This window comes from Manis pentadactyla, chromosome 6 (assembly GCF_030020395.1).
Source record: "Manis pentadactyla isolate mManPen7 chromosome 6, mManPen7.hap1, whole genome shotgun sequence".
Lineage (NCBI taxonomy): Eukaryota > Metazoa > Chordata > Mammalia > Pholidota > Manidae > Manis > Manis pentadactyla.
This window is the reverse complement of record NC_080024.1, coordinates 40,753,612-40,771,686: the sequence shown is the minus strand read 5'-3', so window position 1 is coordinate 40,771,686 and position 18,075 is coordinate 40,753,612. Positions and strand designations below refer to the sequence as shown.

The 18,075-nt window shown below is 33.7% G+C and overlaps 1 protein-coding gene across 5 annotated transcripts in view; it reads left to right on the top strand.

Moving 5' to 3' along the window:
• Positions 1-18,075, top strand: part of DNAH7 (dynein axonemal heavy chain 7) — a 224,646-nt gene that overhangs the window by 164,991 nt on the left and 41,580 nt on the right. For all 5 annotated transcript variants that reach the window (XM_057503726.1, XM_036927893.2, XM_036927891.2 and 2 more), the window contains 5 exons: positions 4,386-4,576; positions 8,172-8,305; positions 9,030-9,365; positions 16,329-16,455; positions 17,401-17,595. In XM_057503726.1, coding sequence (XP_057359709.1) covers positions 4,386-4,576; positions 8,172-8,305; positions 9,030-9,365; positions 16,329-16,455; positions 17,401-17,595 — 983 coding nt within the window. The remainder of the gene's footprint in view (positions 1-4,385; positions 4,577-8,171; positions 8,306-9,029; positions 9,366-16,328; positions 16,456-17,400; positions 17,596-18,075) is intronic.

The window sequence follows — 18,075 nt, the reverse complement described above, 5'->3', positions numbered from 1 at the left end:
TTGTTTTTCGCTTGGGGATTTACTATGTCATTTACATGTATTACCTTTTAATTATATTGGCATTGTATTTATATTAGTATAATGAAAAGGAATAATAGGAACTATAAGAATTCAGAGGAATCAGGGAAGATTTCTTGAAGGAACTAACACCTTAAATACTTTAAGTCATTAAAGTTACTTAATTTTATTTAATGACTCAAATAATTTTCTTGACACAGTAAAAAAAAAATTAAACCATAATTGAGAATCTATGTGCTTGACATTCTGGAGCTAACCATGATCTCAGTTGTGTATCCTGATGTTAATATTGCAACATTTTAGAGAGGAAAGACCCAGAGAGACAATCTGTCTATCAAATTTTTTGAACTGTTTTTCAAACTGTGGGTCACAACTGTGGGAAAGAAAACCAACTTATTGGGTCATGACAAGCATTTTTATAAAATGCAATAGAAAAAAACATATCAGGCTGCATATCATGGAGTAAAGGTAAGCATTATTCATAAAATTTTTAGTTTTACATGCATAAGTGTATGTTGGATCAAATTTTCACATGTATTTCTTACTTGGAGTTATGGCCATAAGAAACTTGAAATCCAGTAGTAACTCATTAGCATGTTAAGTGAGGTGTTAGAGAATATGTTAGTTACATGGCTTAACCAAGGTGGTATCTCCAGTTAAGGAGAGTGCTACAAGTCCCCAGGTCATCTGCCTTTGTCCCGTCCTTACTGTGTCACTCACAGTTGCTTTAACCTACTTTTTGGAATGAAATACTTTTAAAACAGATGATTATTTACAATGCCTTCTAACATTAATCACCATAGAGAAGTGAAAGTTTGAAATCTATTATAGAAAAAGACACAGATGGCAGATTTTATAACTATTTCTATATTTAAACTTCAAATAAAAGAATTGGTTACCATTACAGTTTTAAAACATAAGTAGTGGGAGACTCTTCCATTTAAGAAGTTACCTTTAGATATTGGCCTATTCAAGGACAGAGGCCTTTGATCTGGCATCCCTTCCAGGCAGCCTGGGTGGTGAAGGCAGAGGTTTTCACCTTCTTCACCCACCTGCCTCTGTTTCATTCTGAGCTGGCTTCCCTTTTCCTTGTTTATTTTGAGTTTTCAGATAAGATCCTTTTTGAGAAAAAGGATCCTGCTGCTTAAAAAAAAGATTAAAAGCCAATGTTCCAGAATATACAGTTCTCTATTAGCCACACCAATGGATAAGGTATGCATAGGACAGTAATCATATAAATATTGTCAATAAATCAATTTGTTCATACCTCAATAAAGCTGGGATAATAACATTTTTAAAATTTTACGAAGAAATCAAATTGTATAGAAGATCTTTTAATGGCTTCCTGTGAACTCAGAAAAATAAAATCTCTGCATTGAAAGCAAAACCTATCATATCTGAGTCTCCCTTACTTTCCATCTGTAAACACTTGATTTTCTTTCTCCCGTGCATGTAACATATCAGGGACACAAAACTGCCCCTGGCTTTATGTTTCTTTCAGTTGCTAATTCGTTTGGTTTTCATTCACCTAACAAATATTTATTTTGCGACTACCATATGCCACTGAAAACACAGCATGAACAAGACAGAGGTGGTCTCCGTGTCTTGGAGCTTACTGGCTGAGAGAGGGAGACAGAGATCACAGGTGGGATGAGGGTTGGTCGGAAGATGAGAGCGCAGGGTGCATCCTCTTCCCCTCCTAGCAGCGCCCCCTGTGTTTACCTGGGCACAATGAGTTCAGAGTATAAGTATTCCCTATCTTCTGTCATGATGGTGTATGATGATGTGACTATAGTCTAGCCATTAAGATGTAAATATAAGCGTCATTTGTGATTCCCAGGGATATCTTCACAGCCTATTTCTTCCTTTCTCTTTATTCTGATGGACGGAATATGGGTGTCATTTGGAAGGTCATTTTGGCCAAAGACAGAAGAGCCATATGCCAAGAATGGTCAAGGAGCAAAATGGTGGGAACTTGGATCTCTGACGGTTTGGATATACTCTCCTTCCAGCCTGGATCCCCTTTACATGAGACATAAATTTCTTCTTTTTAGTGTTACTGTTATTCTGGGTGTTTTTTTAATCACTTGCAGCTGAACCTAATTGTAAATAACATATACAATCAGTAGGAAAAATGGGTGAATATGTTAACATACAATGTTCAGAAGGAAAATATGTAATTAGATGAAGAGGACCTAAACATCAAGCCCCAAATAGCAATTGTAATGATTTTTTACCTATCAAGCTATAAGTCATGAATATAGTATTTAATGCTGACAGTATCACACAGCAAAGAAGACAGCCGTGCAAAGAGCCAGACTGCTCAGTTCAAGTCTCTGTCATTTACTAGCTAATTTAAGTGAAAATTTTACTTCAGGTGCTTCACCTCAGTTTCCTCATATATAAAACTGAGGTGATAACAGTCTGTGCTTTTTAAAGTATTTGAGGATGATGAGAAAATACAATGCTGGCATGATGCCTAACATTTATCAGCACATTACAAAAAAACAGGCTTAAAAACAAACACAAATGTGCTTATTGCAAATCTAAAATTTCTACAGCCATTCAGGAAAAAAATTTGGCAATGTAAATAGCCTTTAAAATGCATGTAACTGTTGACCATTAGTTGCACCTCTAGTACTCCAACCTGATTAAGTAATCAGAGATGAACATGGAGTTTACTCAAAAAGATGTTCACTGCAGCATTATTAACAGTGGAAAAAATGGAAGCAATGTAAATAATAATGTATGTAATGCTCATATTATTTTTCCATGAAAAATATTTTATTCAAGCAGGAAAGGAAAATGAATTTAAAAATCATCTGACATGCCTGCTTTGGCTAATTTAGATCTCAGCAGTGAAGGAAATTAACAAGATAATTTTAGGAATTCGTTTAGCCAAGCATGGCCTGTGGGAAGAAGCAAAATATGTCTGCACTTTCACTGGAATCAAGATCCAAATACCTGTGGTCCCAATACCCTGAGCATCTTCTTTCCAGTCTAGAGTGAACATCCAGTCCCTTGAGGGGCTCTTACAAAATGTGTTTCAAACTATGATCAAACACCCCAAACACCAGAATGTAAGACTTTAATTTGGCAAGTGTATCAAGACCCTTAACAATGTCACTAGTCTTTGATCCAGGGATTCCCCTTCTAGAATCATAACAAAATATTCTGAAGCACAAGGTTTTCACATACAGTGCTATTTATAATATTGAGAATAGGAAACAAGCCAAATCTCTAATGACAGAACATTGGTTAAAAAATGAGAGAACATTAATATGACAGACTACCATACAATAATTAAAAGCATGTTTATTAGTTTTTAATAACATGGGGAAATATTCTATGTCAAGCAAATATTCTGTCAAATATTAATGTCAAGCAAAATATGTAGGATGTAAAATTAGGTATACTGTTTAGTCTCAACTGTGCATAGAAAAATATGAAAAAAATACTGAAGAGAAAAATATAATTTATTATATTTTTGTAAGAAATAATTATACATACGTAGTTTTACATCATTTTTCCACCAACCTATATATGAATATGAGTCAGTTATGCAAAATATTTAAGGAGTGGGAGAGTGAGAAAGATCAGGAAAATCTGATTGCAGGTAGTTTTCCAATTTCTTCTGTTAAAATATAAACTGAGGCATGTTAAGCAATTTGGAGTTTATGTGAGCAACGGACAGCTGGAACTGGCAGCCTTAAACCACCAGTGACTGATATAGGAGCTGGGGAAAGAGATATAGGAACTGCAAAGAGAAAGTACTGAAGCACAAAAAGGAAACTGGCTCTAGCTTAAAGCCTAGTTGGCTGTTTGTGTTCAGTTGTCCTTAGTGTTTTGATTTCATAACCTTGAGGCATTTATACTCTTAAATTTTTGGTTTGCTTACGCAGGCCACCATGGCATTAGTGTCAACTCACTCTAATGGCTTCCTCATTGAATTAATTTAACACTTCTTTATTCTTTCCAAATTTCCACATGTTCTGTAATAAGCATGACTTACTTTTATTATATAATAACCATTCAAGCAAGTGCAAACTGGAAATGCTTTGTCTGGGGTGTGTCTGATGCGTATACCTCACTGCCACCACGGCTGAGCACATAGTGAATCCCAGACCTGGTGGGGAGCCCTGAGAAGGAGTACGGAAGCATGCAGGATGACCAAATAGACTGACCCATCAGTTAAACCCTTCCCACAGACATCTTATTCTTCTTACAGAATAATTTTCCTAGAAGACAAACTTATTTTATAGGTAACTGGTAGCAGTGGCAGTCTAGAAAGCTGAAAGAATTTGGACGGTTGAGTGTTTAGTAGGTATTTAAAATAACATGGAATTTTTTTTCTTATTTTACTGCAGTGTTGCTAGAAAATGTTGGAGAAGAGCTGGATCCTATTTTGGAACCTCTTCTGCTAAAACAGACCTTTAAGCAGGGTGGGAGCACATGTATCCGGCTTGGGGACGCTACCATTGAATATGCATCAGACTTCCGCTTCTATGTTACTACCAAGCTAAGAAACCCTCATTATCTTCCTGAAACATCAGTAAAGGCTAGTATATAAAACAAATGTTTCTTATCAAATTTTACAGTTAATGACTGTATTTTCCTCCTGAGCCGTAAGAATAGGTCTTCCTAAAATAAATGGATTTTGTCCTTGTTTGGCTTTTCCTGAAATTGCTATAATTATTTCCAAATGTTGCTTTTGTACGTATATGTAAGTAACAAAGGAGCCTTCAGTATGCAATGAAAAAGACCGTGAGAATTTAATTTCTATAAATGATATTACTCTTAGATTTTCATTGTTAAAAATAGATGACATTTATTCATATTCTCTCTTTGTAATAAAAGATAATATGCTAATTCTTGGCATTAGAATTCGGGAACAAAACTCCATTCTTCCTTCTCAGAATAAAGTTGCTGTTATCTGAGTTTTATGTAATTACTTAAAAGAACTGTTTCCGATCACTGGTTCTTTTAAAATAATAAAAATTCTCTTAAAGCGAAAAGTTAGTTTCAAGTTTTAGTCAATGACTTGAAACGTTGATCTACAACTGATTTCCTGCAGTTATCCCATTTTTTATTCCCATTTCTTAGCACTCCATAAGATTAGCACTTGATAAATGTGGAATGAGTGAGTGATTGAGGGAGGAAAGAGGGGTATCTTTCATTTACAGAACCTGCCAGAAGATGGAATTAAGAAATACTGATTCAGAATTTGAACATCACATACAGAAACAGAATGTATCCAGAAAGTTTAAACACTGCCCTTTATTAGGAATATTTAATTTAATGTAGGCATCTCTCTGCAGAGGCAGAGGAAGTACAAAGATGATATAATTCATTCCCTCCAAGTTGAATAAACAGTCTTTGCTCTCAAGAGGTTTACATTGTAAGCAATGTGAATGTAAAGTAACAGCATTTAGGAAGAGAGAGAGGAGCTCAGAGTTGGGGACATGCTTCAGGGAAGCCAAAACGACTGGGGAAAGGTGGGTGACCCCAGAGCTTAGCTTTAAGAAGACCAAGTCAAAACCTGGAAAATCTTGCCCACTGCTTTTATTTTAAAATAAATATTGTCTAACCACCTAAAATTTGTGTGTTACCTCTTTACCTGTTAGGACAGGCAGCAGCTGTTAGTAATTGAGAGCATGGGGCTCTGGAGCCAGGCTACCTTGGTTGAAATCCCAACTCTATTACTCGCCAGCTGTGTGAGTTTGGCCATGTTATTCAACCTCTCTGTTCCTCAGTTCCCAAGTCTTTCAAATGGGAATAATAAATGTTTATATCATAGAGTGATGTGAAGACTAAATTAATTAATCTATGTTGATGCTTAGAATAAGGCCCAGCACATAATGTTTTATAAGTGTTAGGTATTAGTATTTAACTTTAAAATATGTGAGAAGGAATGAACCATAAAATAAAATGATAAAATCCCAAAGCTGTGTTATAAAAAAATTTTGTTCTTTAAATAAATGACAAGGAAAACCTTATTTACTTCTTAGTAAAATCTATGAAAATATCACAAATAAGCAATTCTTAGTTCACTAGTAACTAATTCTAGCAGAAGTCATAAACAGCTATGAGGAAGAAAATGATCTATGATTCAGTATCCAAGTCCTTAAGCTCCCTAGAGTGTCTTATTGCTTCATTATTTTTAATTGCTGGGATTGATTAAACAGGGATTAGAAAACAGGCTGTTACTTGCTTTCATTTACAAATTAAAATACTTCCTCTTGATCCCATCTTTAAAATCTTCCACATAACTTTCACTTTCAAAAGAGTCAAGGGATGAAACCATGCTGCTATAATCCCTTTGAATCTAAATGAAAATAAAATTATGAAACTGACCTGTATGCTTTAAATGTTTATTTGTTATTATTTACTTAAATATTTCACGTTATTGGTGAGCAAATGACTAGGTTTGCAAAATCTTGATCTCAAAAGAGCCACCACTGATGGACTATGAATGACTAACTCCTTGTGGTTAGTATAATAGGTAAAATTGTAAAGCATACATTTCACTAAACACTGTGACTGCATTTTAGGAATTAAAGCAAATGTAACCCATACTTCGTTTCTTGTATCAACAGGGAAAGTATCTGAAAGCTTTAATTACACATTTTCCATGAGCAAATGCCAAAGCAGTAGGGAATCATAAAACATTTGATGCTTTTTTTAATTGCTTGATTTCAAGAATTGCTTATTATCCCATCTAAATTTATGATTCTGCCCAGGTAACTCATATAGTGGCATACAAGTCCCACCAGGGGGCACATGAGGGGGCAAGTTTAACCCACAGGGCACCACTGTGGAGAAGGTGCCTAGGTTTGGGGATAGGAGGTACTCTCCTTCCTAGCAGCAGCATAAGAAGCTGTTTTACACTTCTGGTCACAGGTAGGAGATCTTCTACAAAAACAAAATTACCCTATTCCTGCAGAAAACATATTCTCTTACTAGGAAGGGCAGGAAGACACAGGTCTCACCTCAGCTGCCAGATGCAAAGCAAATGTAGGCATTTCCCTGTCACTGTGCATGAGACTCCACAGTCAGTTCAGTACAGCCTAAGTGAAAGGCACGGGAAAGAGGACTGGGAGGCAATGATCAAGAGGTGTCGGCCTTGACTGAGGACAGAGGGCAGGCAGACTGCAAACAGACCTGAAAAGGGAGTGAGTTCTTAACCTAAGCCAACGTCCAGGGAGTGTTTGCTGGGCATGGGTTCCTCGGTGACCAGAGCCAGGAAGGTCCTACCGTTTATTGCCGTGGGTATTGACGGATGTGTAAAGGCAGGGAGGAGAGCAGACTGTAGATGGCTGGAGAATGAAATGAGGTGGAGATAGAAAGTGTATATCAATAACATTTTAATAAGTGTATATAGTTATGAAGACACAAAGAGAGATTGTACTTTAGCTGCAAGTGATTGTGGAGCAAGAGAATGATTTGTTCGTTGTTTGCTTTTTTAAAAACATCTGAGCATGTTTACTTTCCCACTTTCAGGAAAGAACTAAGAGAGGAGGGATTTTAAGGTATAGGAAACAGGCTGTAAGAGCCATTAGGTACCAGGATGAAGCAGGTGTTGGCTTCATCTTGATGGACACCACTGAAATGTACATTCCTTTGTTCACAATAGTGGCTTATTATCATGTCATAATATGACTATATAATATGCCATATTGTAACATGATTATATGTTATATGTAATACAGTTATATTGTAAATATCATACTTAACACATGACAATTACAGTGTTCTTTTTTCTCTTATCTCACTTTATAACATTTCTTTTACTTTTTGACACCATTAGAATCCTTAAAACTTAAACATTTGGTCCAGCCAATATGAAGGATAGCTTCCAACCTGATACCAGTTTATTTGGAGATTAAAGAGTTGTCAGAAATTGGACCAGTAAGAAATGAGAATAAATTGATCACCAAACAAAACCATTTGAAGTGTTGCATCTATGACTGTGAGAAACTTTAGTGGCTTTTTAATCCAACAGTCAGGCTTACCTAACCATAGCCTCTACAAATTCCACTTTTAGCACATACTGCTATAAAAATAGAGTCTGTTTTAAGGTCAGAACTTGCATGTAAGCAGAGGCCTTCCCAATAGAAATAATAATGCAATTTTGTATATACTTTCATTTATAGGTAACATTATTAAACTTCATGATAACTTCTGAGGGAATGCAAGATCAGCTCTTGGGAATTGCGGTGGCACGAGAAAGGCCGGACCTTGAAGAAGAAAAACAAGCCTTGATATTACAAGGAGCTGAAAACAAAAGGTTTTAAATGTTATAAAACATGTAATTTTTCTTGTTTCAAGATCACTTAGAACAAATTAGAGAACATTTTAAAGGTATATTTGGTTAGATTTAATAGGTGCCTTGAATGGGAAGATTTGAGAGGAAAATAGAAGGTATTACAGTGCCTCTGTTAAGTTGCATTACAGAGTATAGTCTTACATACAGGTTGTTAGGCACTGCAGGAGCTAGAAGGCCTGCCACAAGTCAAAGCAATGCATTTTCAACTGTTCAACAAAGTTTTAGCATGAAAGTTTTAGTATTCATTATGTAACTGAGGTTACCTCTTTTACCTAGAGCACAGTCTGAATGAATATATTGCATCCCACTTTCTGCTCATAATGTCTATATCATAGATCGAAAGGGCAAAGCTCTGTAAGTCATGAAAAATTTCAGAAAATAAATGGAGTGATACTTTCTATTCACTCAGGGATGAGATACTTGATGGCAGAATAGATTGGCTTACCACCTCTCTCTCTGTTACCACATAAATGATTATTGGAAAGAGAAGTGGAGCAGAAAGTCTGGTCTTTTTGACATTTTGCAAGATAAGAAATTAATTATACAGTATCACCATTACAGATACTCATCACAAAGGGATGCATTTCTGTAGGTTACAAACTCTGTGTTTCTTATAAAAGAAGGTATATGTGAAGTGATTTTAAACTATTTCCTTTTCTTCTGAGAAAATTGTGTTTTATTCTAGGCAGTTAAAAGAAATAGAAGACAAGATTTTAGAAGTTCTTTCATCTTCAGAAGGCAATATATTAGAAGATGAAACTGCTATTAAGATATTATCTTCCTCCAAGGCTTTGGCTGATGAGATTTCTCAAAAGCAGGAAGTTGCCGAGGAGACAGAGAGGAAGATTGATACCACCCGCATGGGCTACCGTCCTATTGCCAGCCATTCCACCATCCTGTTTTTTTCTATTGCTGATTTAGCTAATATTGAGCCCATGTACCAATACTCACTGACCTGGTTTATTAACCTTTTTATCCTGTCTATTGAAAATTCAGAGAAATCAGAAATTTTATCAAAAAGGTATGTAAAAGAAATACTGTTTAATGCTAATACTAATTCATGCATGAAAATTAAATAGTAATTGATGGCCTTCATTGTTTCATAAGGGTGTGAGCATTACAGTCACATAGCTAAAGTGAACTTGGTTAATTGTACTATAAATACATTCAAGGGTTAAGAATTGAACAGATATGACCAAACAATCTGCCAGAAAATTGTTTGCAGAGACATGGGGTTATAAAGTGATTCTAAAAAGAGGAAAATTTAACTCTCTCATTTGCAAAATGTATTTATCATTGGAGGTATGGAAAGAGTGGTTAATACCCCCTAAATCTTAGCCCTCTGTAAACTTGAATTTCAAGTTACAAATTCATGTGTTGATATACAGATAAATAACATTTGTCCAGTAGCAGGGTTTAAAAAAATACCCTGTTGTAATTATTTGTATTATTCTTGTCTACGTAAAATATCTTATTTTACTGTTGGCTATTACATAAATAATGGAATTAAGACCTTACTAAAGTCTATGGGAGAATAAAACTTCAATTTATTATCAGTGAGATAATTTTAGTTTGGTATTAAAACATGTCTTTAACAGAGTCCAACATGAAATTACTTCTTGAACAAAGAAAATAGTTCATTGCAACTTTTGCCTATATAATTTTATTGATCAACATGAAGCTAGATTCTTCAGTGACAGCACATACACACAAAGGAAACTCAGTACTTACCACTTGTGGTTAAGAATAATTTTGTAGAAATTAAAAAAATGTTAGTCTCCTGAAATATGAATTGAATTCCTTTCTTTATCATGGTAGAATTTTGCTAAATTTTGAATACTCTTAGATTGAGAAATTTTTTTAGTATCATTCATTATTTTACAAGCTCTTGAACATGACACTAATAAAGGTATAAGATCAATACTTGGATTAGCAAATAATTTTTCAGATGTCTGCCTGTGAGAAAGAGAAGAGAGGGAAGGAGGGGGGTTCTTTAGGTAGAGTTTAAATTTTATTTTTGCATTATGATATTTGAAAACATTATTTTATTTCTCAATTTCTTCCAGTATCTGAAATTTTCAAGGAAGGCTTACAAGTATTACTGAAATCCAGGAAACAAAATTTTGAGTCCTCTTTCTTAGAAAAATTTCCAAACATTTGCATCATGTTAGTTAATTGAACAAGCATTTCACACTAGATTCTGAGCTCTCTGAGGCAAAGGTTTTTTGTTTTGTTTTGTTTTTTAATATGCCCAGAACTTATCACAGTGCTAATTACAGTATAGCTACAGAGCTACATAACAAATGATGTTCTGCTCTTCAGTGCAGTTCTTAATTTTTACCTTGTTAAAACAATAACCACCAGAATGTCACCATCTTAATTAGTTTGAAATCAAGGTATTTGCTAAAGTCTAAAGGAGAAAATTTCTTTGCTCTGCCACTTAAAGATATATTTTGTATTCAAGATTTGAAAATTAGGGCAAGTTTATGCTTTAAAAATAAATTCTGGTTCCTTTATTGTCCTTTGTTATAACCAGTTAAAACTAATCCACTGTTGTGACAAGTGTTTGCTCAATGAATTTTCATACATGAGGACACCTGTGTAAATAGCATCCAGATCAAGACAGAGAACATTATCAATAGCCCAGAAACCCTACTTTGTGTCCCCTTCTAGTGACTAAACCCTCTTCCCCAAGGTAATCACTGTCCTGACTTCCAGCACTGCAGCCTAGTTTTGCCTGTTTTTAGAATGTCATATAAATGGAGTCACACAGTATATGCTCAACATTGTATTTGTGAAATTCATGTTTTGTGTAGCTCAGGGATTTACTCACTCTCATTGTTAAGTTGTATTCCATTGTGCTAGTATATAGTTGGGGAAGTATGAAAGCAAAACTTCTCCCATCCCAGAAATTTTCTCCACAAAGGTAGTAGACAAAGAAAACAGTTTTATTATTGAATAAACATTAAACCAGAATGTGATGCACATTACTGGAAATCCACTAACAGACTGCAAAAACAGAAATCTCATCCTAATGTTACCTGCTGATTGAGGTGACTGTAAGCAAACTAGCTTTATCTAGAGGAAAAACAAACATCTCTTTATGACAGGAGGTAGTTTTTCAACTTGGAGCCAGCCAATGACCAACGTTAAGTTCCTACCCTCCCACAGAAACAGGGTGACAGGGGCTCTATCTCCCCTGACCTTTACATTTCAAAGAGATGGCTCTCAGAGCTTTGAGAAAGACTTTCCTGGGGCATAAAGCTGACAAAAGACCTAATTTTTAAAAAGATTTGTAGGGGACTTCCTTTTTCACTACATCTTTGCAAGTACCTGTTGTCTCTTCTCTTCTTGACAAAAGCCACTCCAACAGGTGTGAGGTGACAGCCCACTGTGGTTTTGCTTTGCATGTCCCTGATGATTAGTGATGTTGAACATCTTTTCATGTGCTTGTTGGCCATTTTGAGGTCCTCTGGGAAAATGTCTATTTAGTTCTTCTTCCCTTTTATTTAGTTCTCCCCATTTTAAAATTGATTGTTTCTGTTATTGTTGTTGTGTTCTTCATATATTTTGGTTATTAACTCCCTTGTCCAATATATAGTCTACAAAATGTTTGCCCATTCTGTGCACTGCTGTTTCACTTTGCTACTTCATTTGCTGTATAGAAGCTTTTGAGTTTAATGTAGTCCAATTTGTTGGTTTTTGTTTTTGTATTTTTGTGCTTTTAGCATCAGATCCAAAAAATTATTGCCAAAACCATTATCAATGAGTTTCTTCCCTGTGTTTTCTTCTAAGAGTTTCATGGTGTAAGGCCTTATGTTTAAATCTTTGATCCACTTTGCATTAACTTTTGTGAGTGACATGAGATAGGGGTCCAGATTCATTGGATGGGGTCCAGGTTCATTGTTCTGCATGTGTCTGCTCTGCTATTTGTGACATAGATGGAACTTGAGCACATTGTGTGAACTAGGATAAGTCAGAAAAAGACAAGTACTGTGTGATATCATTTATATGTGGAATCTAAAAAGTCAAATTTGTAAAAAAAAGAGTAAAATGGTGGTTATTGGAGTGTGGATGAATAAGACTGATGGTATTTAAGGGTATAAACTTTAACAAGTAGTAAATAAGTCAAAGAGGTCTAATACACAGTATAATGAATATAGTCAACATGTAATGGTGTAATATGATATATTGCTCTGATGGCAATTGTATCACAATGTATAAATGTATCAAAGTAACACTATACACCTTAAATTTATCATTTGTAACATGTCAAATGTATCAAATTTTGAAAAAAAGAAAGGATTTACATACATTACAAAGAGAGGAGAGAGTACTTGTAATTTTAAGTTTTCAAAAGTTAATATCCTAAGAAAAAGGGAAGGGAAATATTTTTTCAACAGGGAGAATTAAACCTATTATTTAAAATTTTTATTTGGCTTTATACTATATCACAATTTAATCTACTATCAAAGACATTTGGATAGATCCCACTTTAGGGCTATTGTAAGTTTTTGCTTCCTTGAACATTCTTGTACATAGCTTTTTTATGTACACATTTCTGGTAGGTATATATCTAGAAATAGAATTGATGATCACAGGGTATGAATATGTCCCATTTTAGTAAATACTGCTAAATAGATCTCCAAAGTAGCTATACCAAGAGAGAATCTTTTAGCCAGTTCTTGTTTAATATTTTTTTTTAGCAAAATAAGTGTTTCCAATTAAGAAGCTAGCTCCCATTCAAAAATAAAGAGAATGAGTTCTTGTAGGAATCATTTGTTTATTGATCAATCATCAATAAACCTCAGATAACCTGTGGACTTAAATCAGCTATTGGACTGTACTTATTCAAAGGCAAAGAAACCACGTGACTATTAATATCAGGCTACCAAATTGTTTTAGAATCTTAATATTGGTCTAAAATTATCTCCTATTTACTTTTACTCAAAGATAAAAATATGTTTCATTTTTAATTGCCTTCCAATGGTTTTTATTCATAGTAATTATTGTTTATCTATGACACCATATCTTATGACTGCTATGGTATATACTGTGAAATAGCTGTAATTTGGTTCATATGGTATTTAAAAATTTTTAACACATCAGAATTTATTATAGCAAAATATATAGATAACTGTAGCAAAAGAAAAGTAGTAAGTACAGAAACAAAAGTTTAAGTAGGATATAGTTGTGTTATAGAGACCAAACTGAAATCAATCACTCTATCTTTCCTTTTCTTTCTCCTTCTCTTTCTCTTTCTTATTTTGTTTCTATTTCTTTTTCTCTAAGAAAACAATGTAAGCATAACATAACACACAATATTTTTTCCTTCTGCTTCTATCAAGATCATTTTTTCCCAAAGAAGACATACAGATGGGTGACACACACATGAAAAAATGATCAACATCACTAATCATCAGGGAAATGCAAATCAAAACCACAATGAGATACCACCTCACACCAGTCAGAATAAAAGAGACCAGAAATAACAAGTGCTAATGAGGCTGTGAAGAAAAGGGAACCCTTGGACACTGTCACAGGGATTATAAATTGGTGCAGCTACTATGGAAAATAGTATGGAGCTTCCTCAAAAATATATAAATAGAAGTACCATACAAACCAGTAATTCTACTTCTAAGTATTTACCCAAAGAAAACAAAATCATAATCCAAAAAGATAGGCACTCATGTTTTATGCAGCATTATTTACAACAGCCAAAATATGGAAATAACCTAAAAGTTCATCCATAGATGAATGGGTAAATATGTGGTACCTACATACAATGGAATATTACTCAGCCATAAAAAAGAATGAAATGTTGCCATTTGCAACAACATGGATGGAACTAGAGGGTATTATGCTCATTGAAATATGTCAGGGGGAGAAAGACAAATACTGTATGATTTCACTTATACATAGAATCTAAAACCATAAAATGAACAATGAACAAACAAACAAAATAGAAATAGACTCATAAATAAACTCAGAGAGCAAACTGGTGTTTGCCATAGGAGAAGAGGAGTAGGGAACTGGGCAAATAGGTGAAGGGGATAAAGAGACGCAGACTTCTAACTGTGAAATGAGTAAGTCACAGGGATCAAAGTACAGCATGGGGAATATAGTCAATAATATTGTAATGTCTCTGGTACATGGTAAGTACACTTACCATGGTGAGCATTTCATAATGTATATAATTGTCCAATCACTATGTTGGACACCTGAAACCAATAGATATTGTGTATCAACTATACTTCATTTCAAAAAGATCATTTCCCCATGTTATTAAATATTCTTCTGAAACATAATTTTTAGTAGCTGCATAGCATATTATCTTATGAATGGTGCCATAATTTTCTAATTGTAAGACTTATAAATAATTCCAGCTTTTCTATTATAAATAATGCTGCAATAAATATGAATGGTCCCATCATTGGTTTAGGTGAGAATCAAAAGGGTTCACTTCTTTCAGACTCCTTACATAAATTCCTTCCTGGAATGTTATTCAAGTGTACAACTCTATCAGAGGAACATGAATGATCTTATTTCATTATATCAGGCATCACAGTTGAGAATGATCATTTTGATCCTCTTTTTCACTGTAACAAATACTTAAAAATATCATATTTTAATCTGCATTACTATACTAGTGAGACTAATATTGAATTTCTAATATGATTGCCCCTTATAATTTTCCCTTCAATCTTCCTATCTTCAAGAGGAGTCTGTCTTAAAGTACAGAAATTTTTATTTTATTCTAGAAAGACCAAATCTGAGTTACCCTGTATTAATTGTACTGTTACAAATGAGAAACATTAAATGCCAAGTGTGAAAATGTTACCTATTAGCATAAAAGTGGGGACAGGAATTTTATATCTTCAAAGAATTCAGCTATATTTCAGCAACTGGTTTCAAAGCCCTTCCAACCAAGCGATTTTTTCAGAGTTCTCAACTAGAACTATATCAGTTTGTTGTAGTTCTCTTCATGGAAATGCTGGCAGGGGATAAGATAGGTATAGCAGGTAAAAAAAAATAGAGCTGGGATGATCTAGAGCCTAGGATATCAGTCTGGAAATAGCCAAGATGTGGTTACACTACTAGATTATTTTTTTCTAGACACATTAAGAAACACAGATAAAAATTTGCTTGATCATAATCAAACTATGATATTCTTCCTTCAAGTGAATTGGTCTGCTTAGGTAGTTTGGCCATTAATCTGTATCAATCATTAGCTCTCTACAAATGTTTTCAGTCTACTGTTTATTTCTATTATAACTATTATAGCAAGCAATAAAAATATTTTTTAAATTTTTTTTTGAATTATAGTTTATTTCCCTTACAGGGTAATTAAATGAAAATTCTTAAAAGCATTATGTTAAGAATTATTACGAATACAAAATACACATGTTAGCTGTAAATATTTTGATTATTCATATTTGCATGTTTTGTCTAGGTGGTAAATAAAAATGCCAAGTTTTTGTGATTTCTCCAGCTTTTATGGATTTATGAGCAGAGTATCATACTTCTAAACATTAATTTGATAGAGGAGCTATTAACTAAAGTTAATAAAAGTTAATAAAGTTAAGAAAAAAAACTTAACTCTGTTTAATATATAGAACATTTAGCAGTATTTATGAAATAAGTCCATTTTTAACCCCCAAAATGATTCATAGTTAAAAATAGTCCACAAGCCTTTAAACATAGTAGATGAATATACCATATATTGACTTTTTTTCCCAAAGGACGATTTTTAAAAAAATCAGTCAACAGTAAAATGCAATTCTACTTAAGTGTTTCTACATTGTGTAACTCTCAATTTGGTGCACCCAGTTACTAAGAATCCTTGATTGTTTGGGGGGTAACTGAAAACAGAAAGCCTATTAAAACATACATCTAAATGGCTTTTAATAGATTTTCTTAAGGTCATTGTCTTTAAAGTATAATGCAGTTTTATTTATCGACTTTTCTTTCTGTTGAACCATAGGCTTCAGATTCTCAAGGATCACTTTACTTATTCCCTGTATGTCAACGTCTGCCGATCACTCTTTGAGAAGGATAAGCTGCTCTTCTCCTTCTGTCTAACTGTGAATCTGCTGATACATGAGCGTATGGTCAGTACCATTTTAATTTATAGGATAAAAACATATTAACATAGACTCATTAATTTACTAATTTGTATGGTAATATATTTAAGAGAATATACATAGTTAAACAACAATAATTACTATAGTTAAGTCAAAACATCACAACTAGACTGAATTTCAGAGATGAAAACTTAAGCAGTGTACATTATGTAACTAGTACTTAAATTATATGGTTTGGTTTAATATTAGTTTCTGTTAAAATCTCATATAAATGTATATAAATTTACTGTATATATTGATATGTTTACACCAAGTGATAGTATAAATGGTAATGCTCTTAAGACCTTATGCAAGTTAGTCAAAGCCAACCATTTGAGTTTAACACAATACCTTTCATAAATTTTTGCCATGTTTCAAATCTAATTATTTAAAATATAGGAAGCAATTTAAGGTGGAGGAGAAGTACTGTATAAATACATTATTTTATACACTTATGTGTTTAAGATTTGGTTATTTCATAAGTGATGTATTAATTCAATTCTGAAGGAGTAAAGGCTTTATTCTTGCATTTCTTGCAAGTTTCATAACAGCAATAGAAATTAATTGAAAACATGGCAGATTGATGGTTTTCTGTCTTCTCACCATTTTTTATGCCAAGAGAACTCTAAGCAGTCATTTTGAGAAACATATACTCAAATAGAATATATTCAGATTTTCATGTTTAGATTGTAGTTCTGTAGGAAAATTTTCAAAAAATAGCTCTCTAAAAGTGGAACTATTCTGAAAACTGGTTATAATGGATACATTGGTTTCTAATGAATAAATACTGAGCTATAGCAGTAATTATAGAATTTCATAAAGACCATACCTGAAATTTGAAAATCAACAGTCAATTCTTTTAAAATGGTTATAAATTTACTACATATATGATAAGCTCATTTCTGACTATTCATACTACTCTGTTTTCCAAAGATTAACAAAGCTGAGTGGAGGTTTCTGCTAACCGGTGGCATTGGACTGGATAATCCTCACGCCAGCCCTTGTACATGGCTTCCTCAAAAATCCTGGGATGAAATATGTCGACTAGATGATTTACCATCCTTCAGAAACATTCGTAGGGAGTTTATGCATTTAAAGGATGGATGGAAAAAAGTGTATGATAGTTTGGTATGTTTTTAACCTTTGCCTATTCCAAAGCTTTTAAATGGAGAAAATAAGTTAAGTAATTTATTCTTTGAATAGAAATAAGATTTAAGTAAGCTTTAAACAACTGGTCAGATGTTAAAATCAAAGTTTTGATTTGTATTATCTCTACCTTCTAAGCTGGTGGTTCTGTTTGAACTTCTACTCAAATTCCTTGAAACATGTAGAAATATAAAACTGCAGGGTCCTTAAAAGTATTCTTTTGAATTTCCATGCCAGGTTTTTATTTAGTATCAATTTAGGCTTCAGCAATCATAATAGAAGATGAGTTAAAATATTATAAAACAGCTATTGCTTAAGTTTTCAAAGTGCCAGATATAAGCTAATAAATATTTGTGTCATTTGAGGAGAGGAAAAAGGTAATTGTTCTCCTATAATTTTCATAAAAGAAACCCTATCTTGCTGACTGGATACTATTAAAGTTAACACATACCATGATTCTCA